At 36.3% G+C, this 11,029-nt stretch overlaps 1 protein-coding gene across 1 annotated transcript in view; it reads right to left on the bottom strand.

Annotated features, from left to right (window-relative positions):
• LOC106473971 (SLIT-ROBO Rho GTPase-activating protein 3-like) overlaps window positions 1-8,032 on the bottom strand; it is a gene marked incomplete at both ends in the record, with an annotated part of 29,025 nt that extends 20,993 nt beyond the window's left edge. The window contains one exon of the mRNA XM_022402346.1: window positions 7,849-8,032. Within this exon, the coding sequence (XP_022258054.1) occupies window positions 7,849-8,032 (184 nt within the window). The remainder of the gene's footprint in view (window positions 1-7,848) is intronic.
• Between the last annotated feature and the right edge of the window lie 2,997 nt (window positions 8,033-11,029).

Here is an 11,029-nt window from a genome sequence, read left to right as displayed (position 1 = left end):
CTTGTTTCTTTTCATTTTCCTCCAACCACTGCTGTAATTTCTCTTCTTGTTTATTTTCTCGTTCTTCTTGTTTCTTTTCATTTTCCTCCAGCAACTGCTTTAATCTCTCTTCTTGTTTATTTTGCTGTTCTTGTATTGCTGCCATCATATCTGCTAAGCTGTAGTTTGATTTGTCACCTCTGGTTGCCATCTTCTTCTTCTTTCTTTTCTTTTCTTTCCCACTCTCTGACACCAATTTGTTAGGTCGTTCGTTTGTAAATTTTCCGTAGAAATTCTTTCCGAGAAACTTCAACGATACAAGTCCTTTCTTAAATAATACTAGTTTATTCTTTCTCAACTCAACTTTGCAATACACTTAATTTCCACAGTCACGTTAACTTAAACAAACGCTATAATTCACAACGATTCACTCACTTTACTTACAGTGCCTACCAACTGCTTGATTCAACTATCCGTGTCTATATCTTCAATCTCTATATCTGCGATTCCAATTCCGATTAATTGTCTCGCTTTATCTGGCGCGCTTTTATACAGGAATAGAGGGCGTCTAGCAAATACTGGTTTATTCGTGATGTTCCCCAATCCTTCTAGAAAGTCATCACGGGTTACCAGCGTCACGTGACTTCTGCTGTTGTAACAGTAATTTTAGACGAGATAATTTATCAGAGGTTTGATTACATAACTGTTTATGAATCATTTATTTTGTAGTTCAATTGTTGTTTCTTTTCAATCATCATAGAATAACTAATTGAATTAAACTGAACTAAAACTTTTCGGCAAAAAAATCTTGTAAGTCAAGATTGGCTATTTGTGATGTTATTACACAAGTCCCTCACTCTGTGTGTAAGTTCTAGGTTTTATTTTCAGATGTAGAATAACAAAAAGATCTAGATAGGAGAGAAAGCAAGGATCCTCTCTTCCTTTCAGTCATCAGGTGCTTGATAAAGTCGTCATCCTAGCCCTTGATGATCACACAATTTATTGCATACAATGTACTATAAAATACCACCCAATAGCTCAGAAAGCAGGGAATGCTACTTCCTTTCAATCATTGGTTTTTCAACGTAATGATCATCTTTCTTCCCGGTTAACAGGTATAATTCCTATTATATAAAGCAGGAGGTAATCATTGGCAACTTGGCTGACTTAATATGGTACTTCTTCATTCGGCTCACGGTGAATAACCAGGCATGTACTCTCAGCTTTTTCTTTCTTATCCAAATGCTTGATCGAGTCAAGCACTGAACAATACATATTCAGCATCAGGCACAGTACTGTCTGTTCCTGAATCTCTTTTTTTTTCAGAAAAACTCACCTGTCTTAAATGATGAAGGAAGTGGTCCAGACCTTCCAATGATGTACCCTTAAATACTACGAAAGAAACATGGTGCTCTCAGGGACCCTTATGGTCTGATGAGTTGAAGGTCCCTGATATAAGATGACCAAATGGTAAGGTGCTCTAGGAAGGATCCCATTTGTTCTGTTTGACCTGCAGCTTCTTTTTGGGTATGCTTCCTAGCTCAGGGAGTCATATAACCTTACCACCATCAATTCACTTCATCATTCAGTACCTGCAATCTCACCTACTGATGATATAGCTCTGGTTGGTGGATGCTGTCCATCCACAGCATCTCTAGTTACTCTCTAATGTTCTTGTGTGGCTTCGATTAGAGCTGTTATTTAATTTCTTTAGCTACTGCAAAATCTAGGAGTCCTATACATACTGCCTCACCCAGTCTCAGCCTCACCAGATGCCACACCATAACAACAATCCTCAGTCTGTGTTTTCCTCGCACAAATGTTGATTATTAGTAAGAGGAATTCGATCAGTAATTTTGAGTGCACCAGGTTCTGGCAGATCTCTTTCCCCAGTCTGTGGCAGTAAAGAGAAATACATCATGGATCTTCAGAGAATCAGCAATAGTCCTTTGTCCAGAAGTATTCTCATAGACCTGATAACTCTCTTGGACAACTATCTCCCTCTTTGTAGTTGTAAAAAATGTTATCTTCTCCTACTTAGAAGGCTTTTTAAACCTAGTCAACAAGAATTCAAGTAAAGGGCAGCATGCACACTTCAGCAAATTTTGCAATAATAATGATCTGTAGTCACAGTACCATAAGTTTCTTCTATCTATCCACTCTATAGTATATCCAGGTGAAACCAAAATAACTCTAGAGATACACCAGATGGGTCCACTAACCAAGTTGGAGATTCCGTCAAGATATTGGTTATGGGGTAATATCAAACATCTTCCTCATTGAGTAGATGTAAAATGAAATTAAGAAATTGGACACAAAGTATAAAACATAATGTACATATTTATTATGACAAGGAAACACAAGTACAGTGCGTTTACTTGCAGATATAATTACAATGGATGGTTGTTGGTGCTGGAATTTATCTTCCATTCATTCAAGTTGAAATAACATGACTGGCAAAATTCCTTAGTTCACAAGAAACCTCACATTTATCCTCACACGACTGGACATTTTCTTTACAACACCAGTGTGGTTTTAACTTCTAGGTATCACCTGAAAAACCATTGAAGGAGACTGCTGTTGACATCCTTAAACAACATGTTGCATTCAGCAATATTCATCTCAGACAGTAACAGGTATTATTCACTTTTGAAAGGAACAAAGGCAACTTGAAACAAGATCAACTGAACAGTTTTCTTGGCTAAATATTATGTAAAACCTCCACACTTTCAGAACAAAGAATGGATCACAGAACTAGCTTCAACACTCAATATATTGGTGGAGCACTGAACAACCCAGTCTGTAGCACCTGAAGGGAGTCGTGGATCACAGAACTAGCATCAACACTCAACTGTTTTCTTAGTTGTGTAAAGTGTCAGTGAAGATGTGAACTTCACCTTATCACTCCCAATCTGCCGGTTTAGTAGAACAGGTAATACACACTGTCAAGCATATGCTTGCTATATTTCTTTATCCCTAACAAAACTAACTAGGACTAACATCATATGTAGCACCTGCAAAGTCATGTGGATCACATAACTAGCTTCAACACTCAATACATTGGTAGAGCATTGAACAGCACAGTCTGTAGAACCTGAAGAGAGTCACGTGGATCACAGAACTAGCTTCAACACTCAATACATTGGTAGAGCATTGAACAGCACAGTCTGTAGAACCTGAAGAGAGTCATGTGGATCACAGAACTAGCTTCAACACTCAATACATTGGTAGAGCACTAAACAGCCCAGTCTGTAGGACATGAAGAGCCATGTGGATTACAGAACTAGCTTCAATACTCAATACATTGTTAGAGCACTGAACAGTCCAGTCTGTAGCACATGAAGGGAGTCGTGGATCACAGAATTAACTTAAACACTCAATACACTGACAGAGCACTGAACAGAGAGCAACAGGTTGCTTGTTTAACATGCTCATGTTTAAAATTTTGCTGTCTGTAGACATGATGTATAGTCTTACCCATAAAGCAGCTATCCTATGAAATATACAAAGAGGTTAAAATCTGAAACAGTTGGTGCACACAAGTTTGTACATAAGGGTTAGAATATGACAGAAAAGGTGCTATAATAAGACAGTGAAGGAACAAATGCGCAAGTGTGCAGACTATGTGTGGCTTTGGTATGTGTCAGTAGTATGGAAGCTACTGAGCTCTGGCATGACAGAACCTTTTGTGCTCTGATGTGTCAGCCGATTGTTTATTAACATACGAGTTACAACAGTTGAGAGGTGTGCAAAATTATGCAGTGCACGTTGAACAGCTGTATCCATACTTTACTAAAGATCTTCTAGCGAACTGACTTGAACAGGAAGTAGAGAAAGAGAATGATGAATACTTATCTGGCTGTTCATGAAAGACCAGATGAGGAAGTGGTGGATTTTGATGTGAAAAACAGCTCCAGTCATTGGTTGAATGGCCAGTGATAGGCTTTCAATCAGTACAGCTGGGATTAACAATGGTTATCAGCAGGAAGTATGTGGATGAAAAACCAATGACTTAAAGGAAGTAACATTTCTTGCTTTCCAAGCTGTTGGATGGAATTGTAAGGTACAATATAGTGCACATACTGTATGATTACCACTCGATTATCTAGAGTTAGGATCTGAAATACTATTTTTACACACCTCGATTTCAAGCAACAATGAATAAATTAAGAAAAATTTGGAACATATACAGTTTTGTTAATATTTTTTTGACATTGTTTCTGTACAATGAAAATGCAGGCTGTAACACATGCTCCTAAATAGTGCTAAATACCTGGAAGAAACTCACAAGGGAAATATGATGTAAGCATCAGTGGATTATAATGGTCAAAAACAGAAACTGGCATCAGCAAATCTGAGTCAGTTTAGGTGTGTAAGAACCAAGATTGCAGTATTGATCACATTCCTTTCCTACTGAATCCAGATTCTGTTTACATAACAACCAGATATTAGTAGTTGGAATGTATCTTGAGTGAATGGTAAGCTGTGTTAGCTTTGTCACAGTAATGGCAACAAAGGCTACCAGAGTTATAAGTATTGGTCGAGTGGAAACCCAATGAGTCTGGTGGATCAAGAAATTCACAGGTGTTACAGACACATTTGCTATTTGTTATATATTGTTACGACAGCGGAAGTCACGTAACGCTACGGGCGCATTGGCGCTGGTGGCGTGTGTGAGGAGTTTCTCGAATGATCATGAATTTCCTAGTGTGTTCGAGATGCCCTCTTCTTTAGTATATAAGCCTGGCAGAGAAGCCAGAGATAGATAGATAATTAAAGAAGCGAATGGTAGTGACAGGAAGTAAAGTGTGTGAATCACTGTGATTTATAGCATGTATTATAAAAGTTGTTAAGTTTAAAGTGGCGGGAAAACGTACTGACTGTGGAAATCCCGTGTACTAAAAGTTTCTATCGAGGAAAAATAAACTGGTTTAATTAAGAAAGGACTTGTATCGCCGAAGTTCCTTGGAAATAATGTATACCAGAAATTAACAAACAAGCAGATATGCAACAATATGGTGCGAGTACATGTAAACCCATAGAAATGTTGCTTTACTATAGGCTAAGGTAATCATTTCATCACTCTTTTCTAAAGGTAGTTTTAGAGAATAGTTTGATTGTAACCAAACAGTTAGGACCCTCTTTACAACTTACAGAACTAGATGACTGTCTGCTAAATTGAAATTCATCTAATTTTAAATTTTTAATCCAGACTTTGCTATTTAAGATCACCATATTCTTGACCATTATGGCTATCCTTTTCATCAACCAGGTTGTGGAAAGTGGTATTTTTCGTTCTTGAAAGTTTAAATCTCCACATCTCATTCAAGCTACATGAGGGGAGGATGTTTTGATGACCACCTACGTGTTTAAGATTTCCTATTTGGGAAGGATTTCCTGTTCAGTTGGCTTTCAAACTGTAGAGCCCATGGATAAGGATGTGTTGCTAGCCAACACCTTAGACATGAGAGATGTGGTCAAGTCAGTTGTTGGGTTAGCTTTGAAGTCTTCTGGTGTCTGGAATTCCCAGTTGGCTGTGAATCCACCCATGAAACCCAGGTCCTTGTTATACAAAATGACCAACTGGACCTTGGAGAAGTTGGCGCAGACCACCACTTCGATACTATTTAAGCTGACACAGCAGAAGCCAGCTTTAGCACCATCTCTGGTGAAGCAGGAATCGAGGCAGACATTGATGCATTTGTAACCTCTTTTAAGGTGTTCCATCAGGAGATGCCTATTCATTACCTTGGAGATGACTACAACCCAAAGCCTAAGTAAAAAATACTTTCCCAGCCTTAGTCATCTCAAGGGTCAGCTGGACACCAGGAAAGGACACAAAATGTCTGCCAACACTCAGCCAGCACCATCAACAATAGTGTTTCAAACTCCAATGGCCCACATTACCAATGATAGAAGGATCCCTGGCATATAGAGGGTGGTAGCGTTAAAAACATCAACATCAGTCATGCCACTACCATTTTCCACAGTCTGGATCTTCAGACTTAACGAGGGATCCTCCATGTTGACAGCAAGTCCTGTGACATTGCTAGCCTCTAGGACTACCACAGAGGCCAAACACATGGGACTTATACTCCAGCCTACAGTTGACTGCCACATTGGAGGATCTGCTGTCAAGATTGAGATGAAGGCAAAGTGGATTGGACCTCATGCTTGCTTTGCCACTGGGACAGTTATGAATATTTATTAATATTATTTTTGCGTTTCATAATTTATAAAGTACTTTGTATGTGTACGTTATGAATCTCTGCACATTATTAAATGGTATTAATTACATAGTATGTAATGCTGAAATTAATCGTTGTTAAAATGTATTTATATTATGTGAAATTTTGATTTCTTATCCTTATTAAAGGGTTCTGCTGTCTATGTTAAGTCTATGTGTTTACAGTGATGAAACAAAGTTATTGTACTCCATGCCCACCGTGCATGTAAAGGTTTTATTTGTTTTAAAGTTAAAATAAAACCTGGCTTGAAGAGAAATTTGAAGTAAAGGGGAAGGTAAATTGTGGTATATAAACATACAATGTCTTTCCAACCTTTTTACTTTGATACAGTATTCTTCAGAATTTGTCAGTATTCTGTGTGTGTGTGCGTGCAGTTTTCTGTTGAGAGAACGCACAGTGAATGATCACGTGAGATTACAACCTCGCTTAAGTTTCAATGTGGAATGATCAAATAAGGTTACAACCTCCCTTAACTTCCAATGTGAAATGATGAAGTGAGGTTATAACCCCCATTAACTTTCAATGTGAAATGATCGAATGAGGTTAAAAACCCCTTAACTTTCAATGTGGAATGATCAATTGAGGTTAAAGCCTCCCCTTAAGTTTCAATGTGGAATGATAAAGTGAGATTACAACCTCCCTTAAGTTTCCATGTGGAATGATAAAGTGAGATTACAACCTCCCTTAAGTTTCAATGTGGAATGATAAAGTGAGATTACAACCTCCCTTAAGTTTTAATGTGGAATGATCAAGTAAGGTTACAACCTCCCTTAACTTTCAATGTGAAATGATCGAATGAGGTTACAACCCCCCTTAACTTTAAATGTGAAATTATCGAATGAGGTTACAACCCCTCTTAACTTTTCATGTGGAATGATCAAGTGAGGTTAAAGCCTCCCTTAACTTTCAATGTGGAATGATAAAGTGCGATTACAGCCCCCCTTAAGTTTCAATGTGGAATGATAAAGTGATATTACAACCTCACTCATGTTTCAATGTGGAATGATAAAGTGAGATTACAATCTCCATTAAGTTTCAACGTGGAATGATCAAGTGAGGTTACAACCTCCCTTAAGTTTCAATGTGGAATGATCAAGTGAGATTACAAACTCTCTTAAGTTTCAATGTGGAATGATAAAATGAGATTACAACCTCCCTTAAGTTACAATATGGAATGATCAAGTAAGGTTACAACCTCCCTTAACTTTCATTGTGAATATTGGTAATCCAGTGTATAAAAATACACCTCCTGCAGTGTTGGTAAGTACAGAAGGACACCTTTTATAATGTTGGTAATATAAGAAGAGAAATAAACCTATGTAATGTTAGTAATCCTAAGCATAAGAAGACACCAACTTCAATATTGGTAGTGTTGAGTATTGATGGGCATCCACTATAAAGTTGGTAATATAAGGAAAGAAGGAAACCCCTACAATGTTTATAACCCTATGTATAAAAAAGAAATCTTCTAAAATACTGTTAATGCTAAGGAGAGATGAACAACTTTTTCATTGATGGTAATACTTACAGCAGAAGAATTTCACAAATGAAATATTTTCTATACTCAAGTAATTTACTGACAACTAATCCAGAGTTAATAAGGTCTTATTTTTATTCTTACTTTTGCTTCTCTGCCTTGTGTCGTAAGGTGAAGCTTTTAGCCAGCTTCTCAAGAGAGCGAGAATACTCCAGTTCTACTTCTGCTCTTCGTCGAAAGAAATCTTGAAGTTCAACAATAATAGAAGCTTGGATTTCAACTCTCAAGTCTAGACATTTTAACTGTTCATTAAGCTGTTGCCTGATATCTGGAAAAATACATTCGGATACAATCAATTATAAAAAAATACTATACAGTGTATGAAATTATATTTATAAAATGCACTTGTACATGTTTAAAGTTCTATACACACAAATACAAGTAGGTCCATGAAAGTGATGATAAATTATTTAATGAGTTAGGTAATACATATATATTCTTAACCAAAAAATACAAGTATTAGACCAGGTAATGCTGAAAATACTTTGTAATACGTTGAATATTATATTTTCAGACAGCATTACAATATACAAGATAAAGCGAGTTAAACCATTCCATTACAGTTGGTCTTCAAGTAAAGCTTTAGATATTTTTGAAGTTCTTCTATTTTTTATATGTATTTTTCACCACACCTCAAATCTGATGTAAAAAATTTTCTACATCTACAAAATTTGGGACAAATCAATTGTTGATATCTGATTATTTTTTATACTTACACCATGATTAAGCTACACATAGAAATTTGAATATATAAAATAAAAATATTTACAAATCTAATTGTTCATTTAACTCACGATGGATGATCCAACTATACAGCAAACAACAAATTCAAGGTAAAGCTTGGCTAAAACAATTCTCACTATTAATAAAGTGAAAATTACGATAAACTAGCAGACGTCCCTTGAAACAATTGAACAGTAATTTTCAGAAAAATAGTGATGAATAAAAATAAGTTATGAAATCAACCCAATCCCTTGGATCAGAGTATATATATGCAATATGATTGTCTAGTGGACCATTTACAACTGTATTATGTTATTCCATGTGTTATTTCAATAACGAAAATTGCATTGCATTTGTTTTTTAAGAAATAAGACTGAACACAATGCACTGTTGTCAGAAATCTTTGTTTTTTGATACAATGGGTGTATCCAGCACATTAGAGTGCTCAACTTCACTAAATAGCCACAGGAATTTTCTCTGCTGGATACCACTGTTCCTTGTCATTTTACTGAGTGCAAGGAAACATCACAATGGAAGTAAGAATGCTTTTAATGTTATCATTCCTATAAGAAATGTCAAAGCAGAGATATTCAATTCAAATAAATTTATTTGACATGCTATGATAAAATAATGCAATTATATTATACTGACCTAAAATATATATATAAACCGAACAACCTCTATATACTCAAACATGTTCCCTTTTTTGTCCGTTATTTCTGTTCATGTTCCTATCTTCAAAATATTTCTTTCAATCAGTTGAAAAGCATAAGAGTAAGAAAAAAGGTTGTCATTAGTGTATGCCTTATCAAACACATTTGGTATGTTACGTCAGAAGTTTCTAAACCAAAGGTTAGGGAACAGAGTAAGGGTCACACAAAACCACAGACGAACTAACAGAAGATGTTGAAAAACTTGTCCAATTATCTTATCCAGATACTCCACATGAAATTATGGTCCATTGGCATGCAACTAATTCATATATGGCACAGTAGCAAAGGAAGCTCTCCAGTTGACAATGGAACTCAAATCAACTATATGATTAAAGTCACGACTAGACAACAGAAATTAATATCTGTACATTATACAATTGTGAGATGAAATAGTGTATAGATATCAAGTCACTCTGATGGTGATCTAGAAGAATTAAAAGTATTACTTAAAGAACTGTTTACAAATAATGAAAAAAAGTAAACTAAAAGACAGTAGGTGTTTCAAATACGACTATTTACAATTAATGAAAAAAGAAGGAAAACCATGGGACAACGAGTGTTTCAATTGCAACTAAAAAGGGCCATGTTACCAGGAACTGAAGATAAAATATTTTAGGCTTTAAAACTACTTCCATGGAGTGGAAATTACCACAAAGCTACACAATGAGCTATATATATGTATGTGTGTGTGTGTGTGTGTAGAAAAAAGTTATAATGCATCTGAAACTGTGATGTATCAACCATTTATAATAAAATAAAGACACAATATCCCAAGAATGAGAATATTCTACCTACCCCAAATGAGATAACAATTGCATTATCTAAGAACACCACTTTACTTTTCAATGGATTCGTTTTGATTGGAAGCTTTACACCATGTTGATTGACACTGGTTCTGTGGCTACCATTTTTTGGCCTGATGTGGTAAAGAAACGTGGTAACTTGATGCACCAAGGTGAACAGAAAAATATTGTTACGACAGCGGAGGTCACGCTGGTAGCATGCGTGAAGTTTCTCGAATTATCGGGGAAGCCCGAGTTTCTTCGAGATGCCATCTTCTTTAGTATATAAGCCTGGCAGCAAAAGCCAGCGGGGTAATATAAGGTGTGTGTTTTGTACTCATCGAGAGCGAAGTATCGAGATTGTGAATCTCTGTGATTTATAGCGTGTATTATAAAAGTTGCTAAGTTTATAGTGACGAGAAACATACTGATTGTAGAGCTACCGTGTACTAAAAGTTTATATCGAGAAAGAATAAACTGGTTTAATCAAGAAAGGACTTGTATCGCTGAAGTTCCTCAGAAAGAATTTCCACCGGAAATTAACAAACAAACAGATATGTAACAAATTGGTGTCAGGGTGTGGGATGGAAAAGAAAAAAAAGAAAATAGAAACGAGAAGAACGAGAAAAGAAACAAGAAGAGAGACAACAGCAGTGGCAAAAAGCCTAAAACAGTGGCAGCTCGAACGGCAAAATAAACAAGAGAGATTACAGCAATTGTTGAAGGAAAAAGAAAAGAAACAAGAAGAGAGGCTACAGCAGTGGTTGGAGGAGACAGAAAATAAACAAGAGAGGCTACAACAATGGTTGGAGGAGAAAGAAAATAAATAAGAAGGGAGGCTACAGCAGTGGTTGGAAAAGAAAGAAAAGAAACAAGCAGAAAGGCTACAGCAGTAGCTGGATGAGAAAGAAAATAAAAAGAAGAGAGACTACAGCAGTAGTTGGATGAGAAAGAAAATAAACAAGAAGAGAGACTACAGCAGTGGTTGGAAGGAGAAAGAAATAACAAGTTAAGAGACTACAGCAATAGGTTGGAGGAGAAAGAAAA

The sequence above is a fragment of the Limulus polyphemus genome, unplaced genomic scaffold (assembly GCF_000517525.1).
Source record: "Limulus polyphemus unplaced genomic scaffold, Limulus_polyphemus-2.1.2 Scaffold6686, whole genome shotgun sequence".
Taxonomy (NCBI): domain Eukaryota; kingdom Metazoa; phylum Arthropoda; class Merostomata; order Xiphosura; family Limulidae; genus Limulus; species Limulus polyphemus.
The sequence above is the reverse complement of the archived record's forward strand: the minus strand, read 5'-3'. Positions and strand labels throughout refer to the sequence as shown.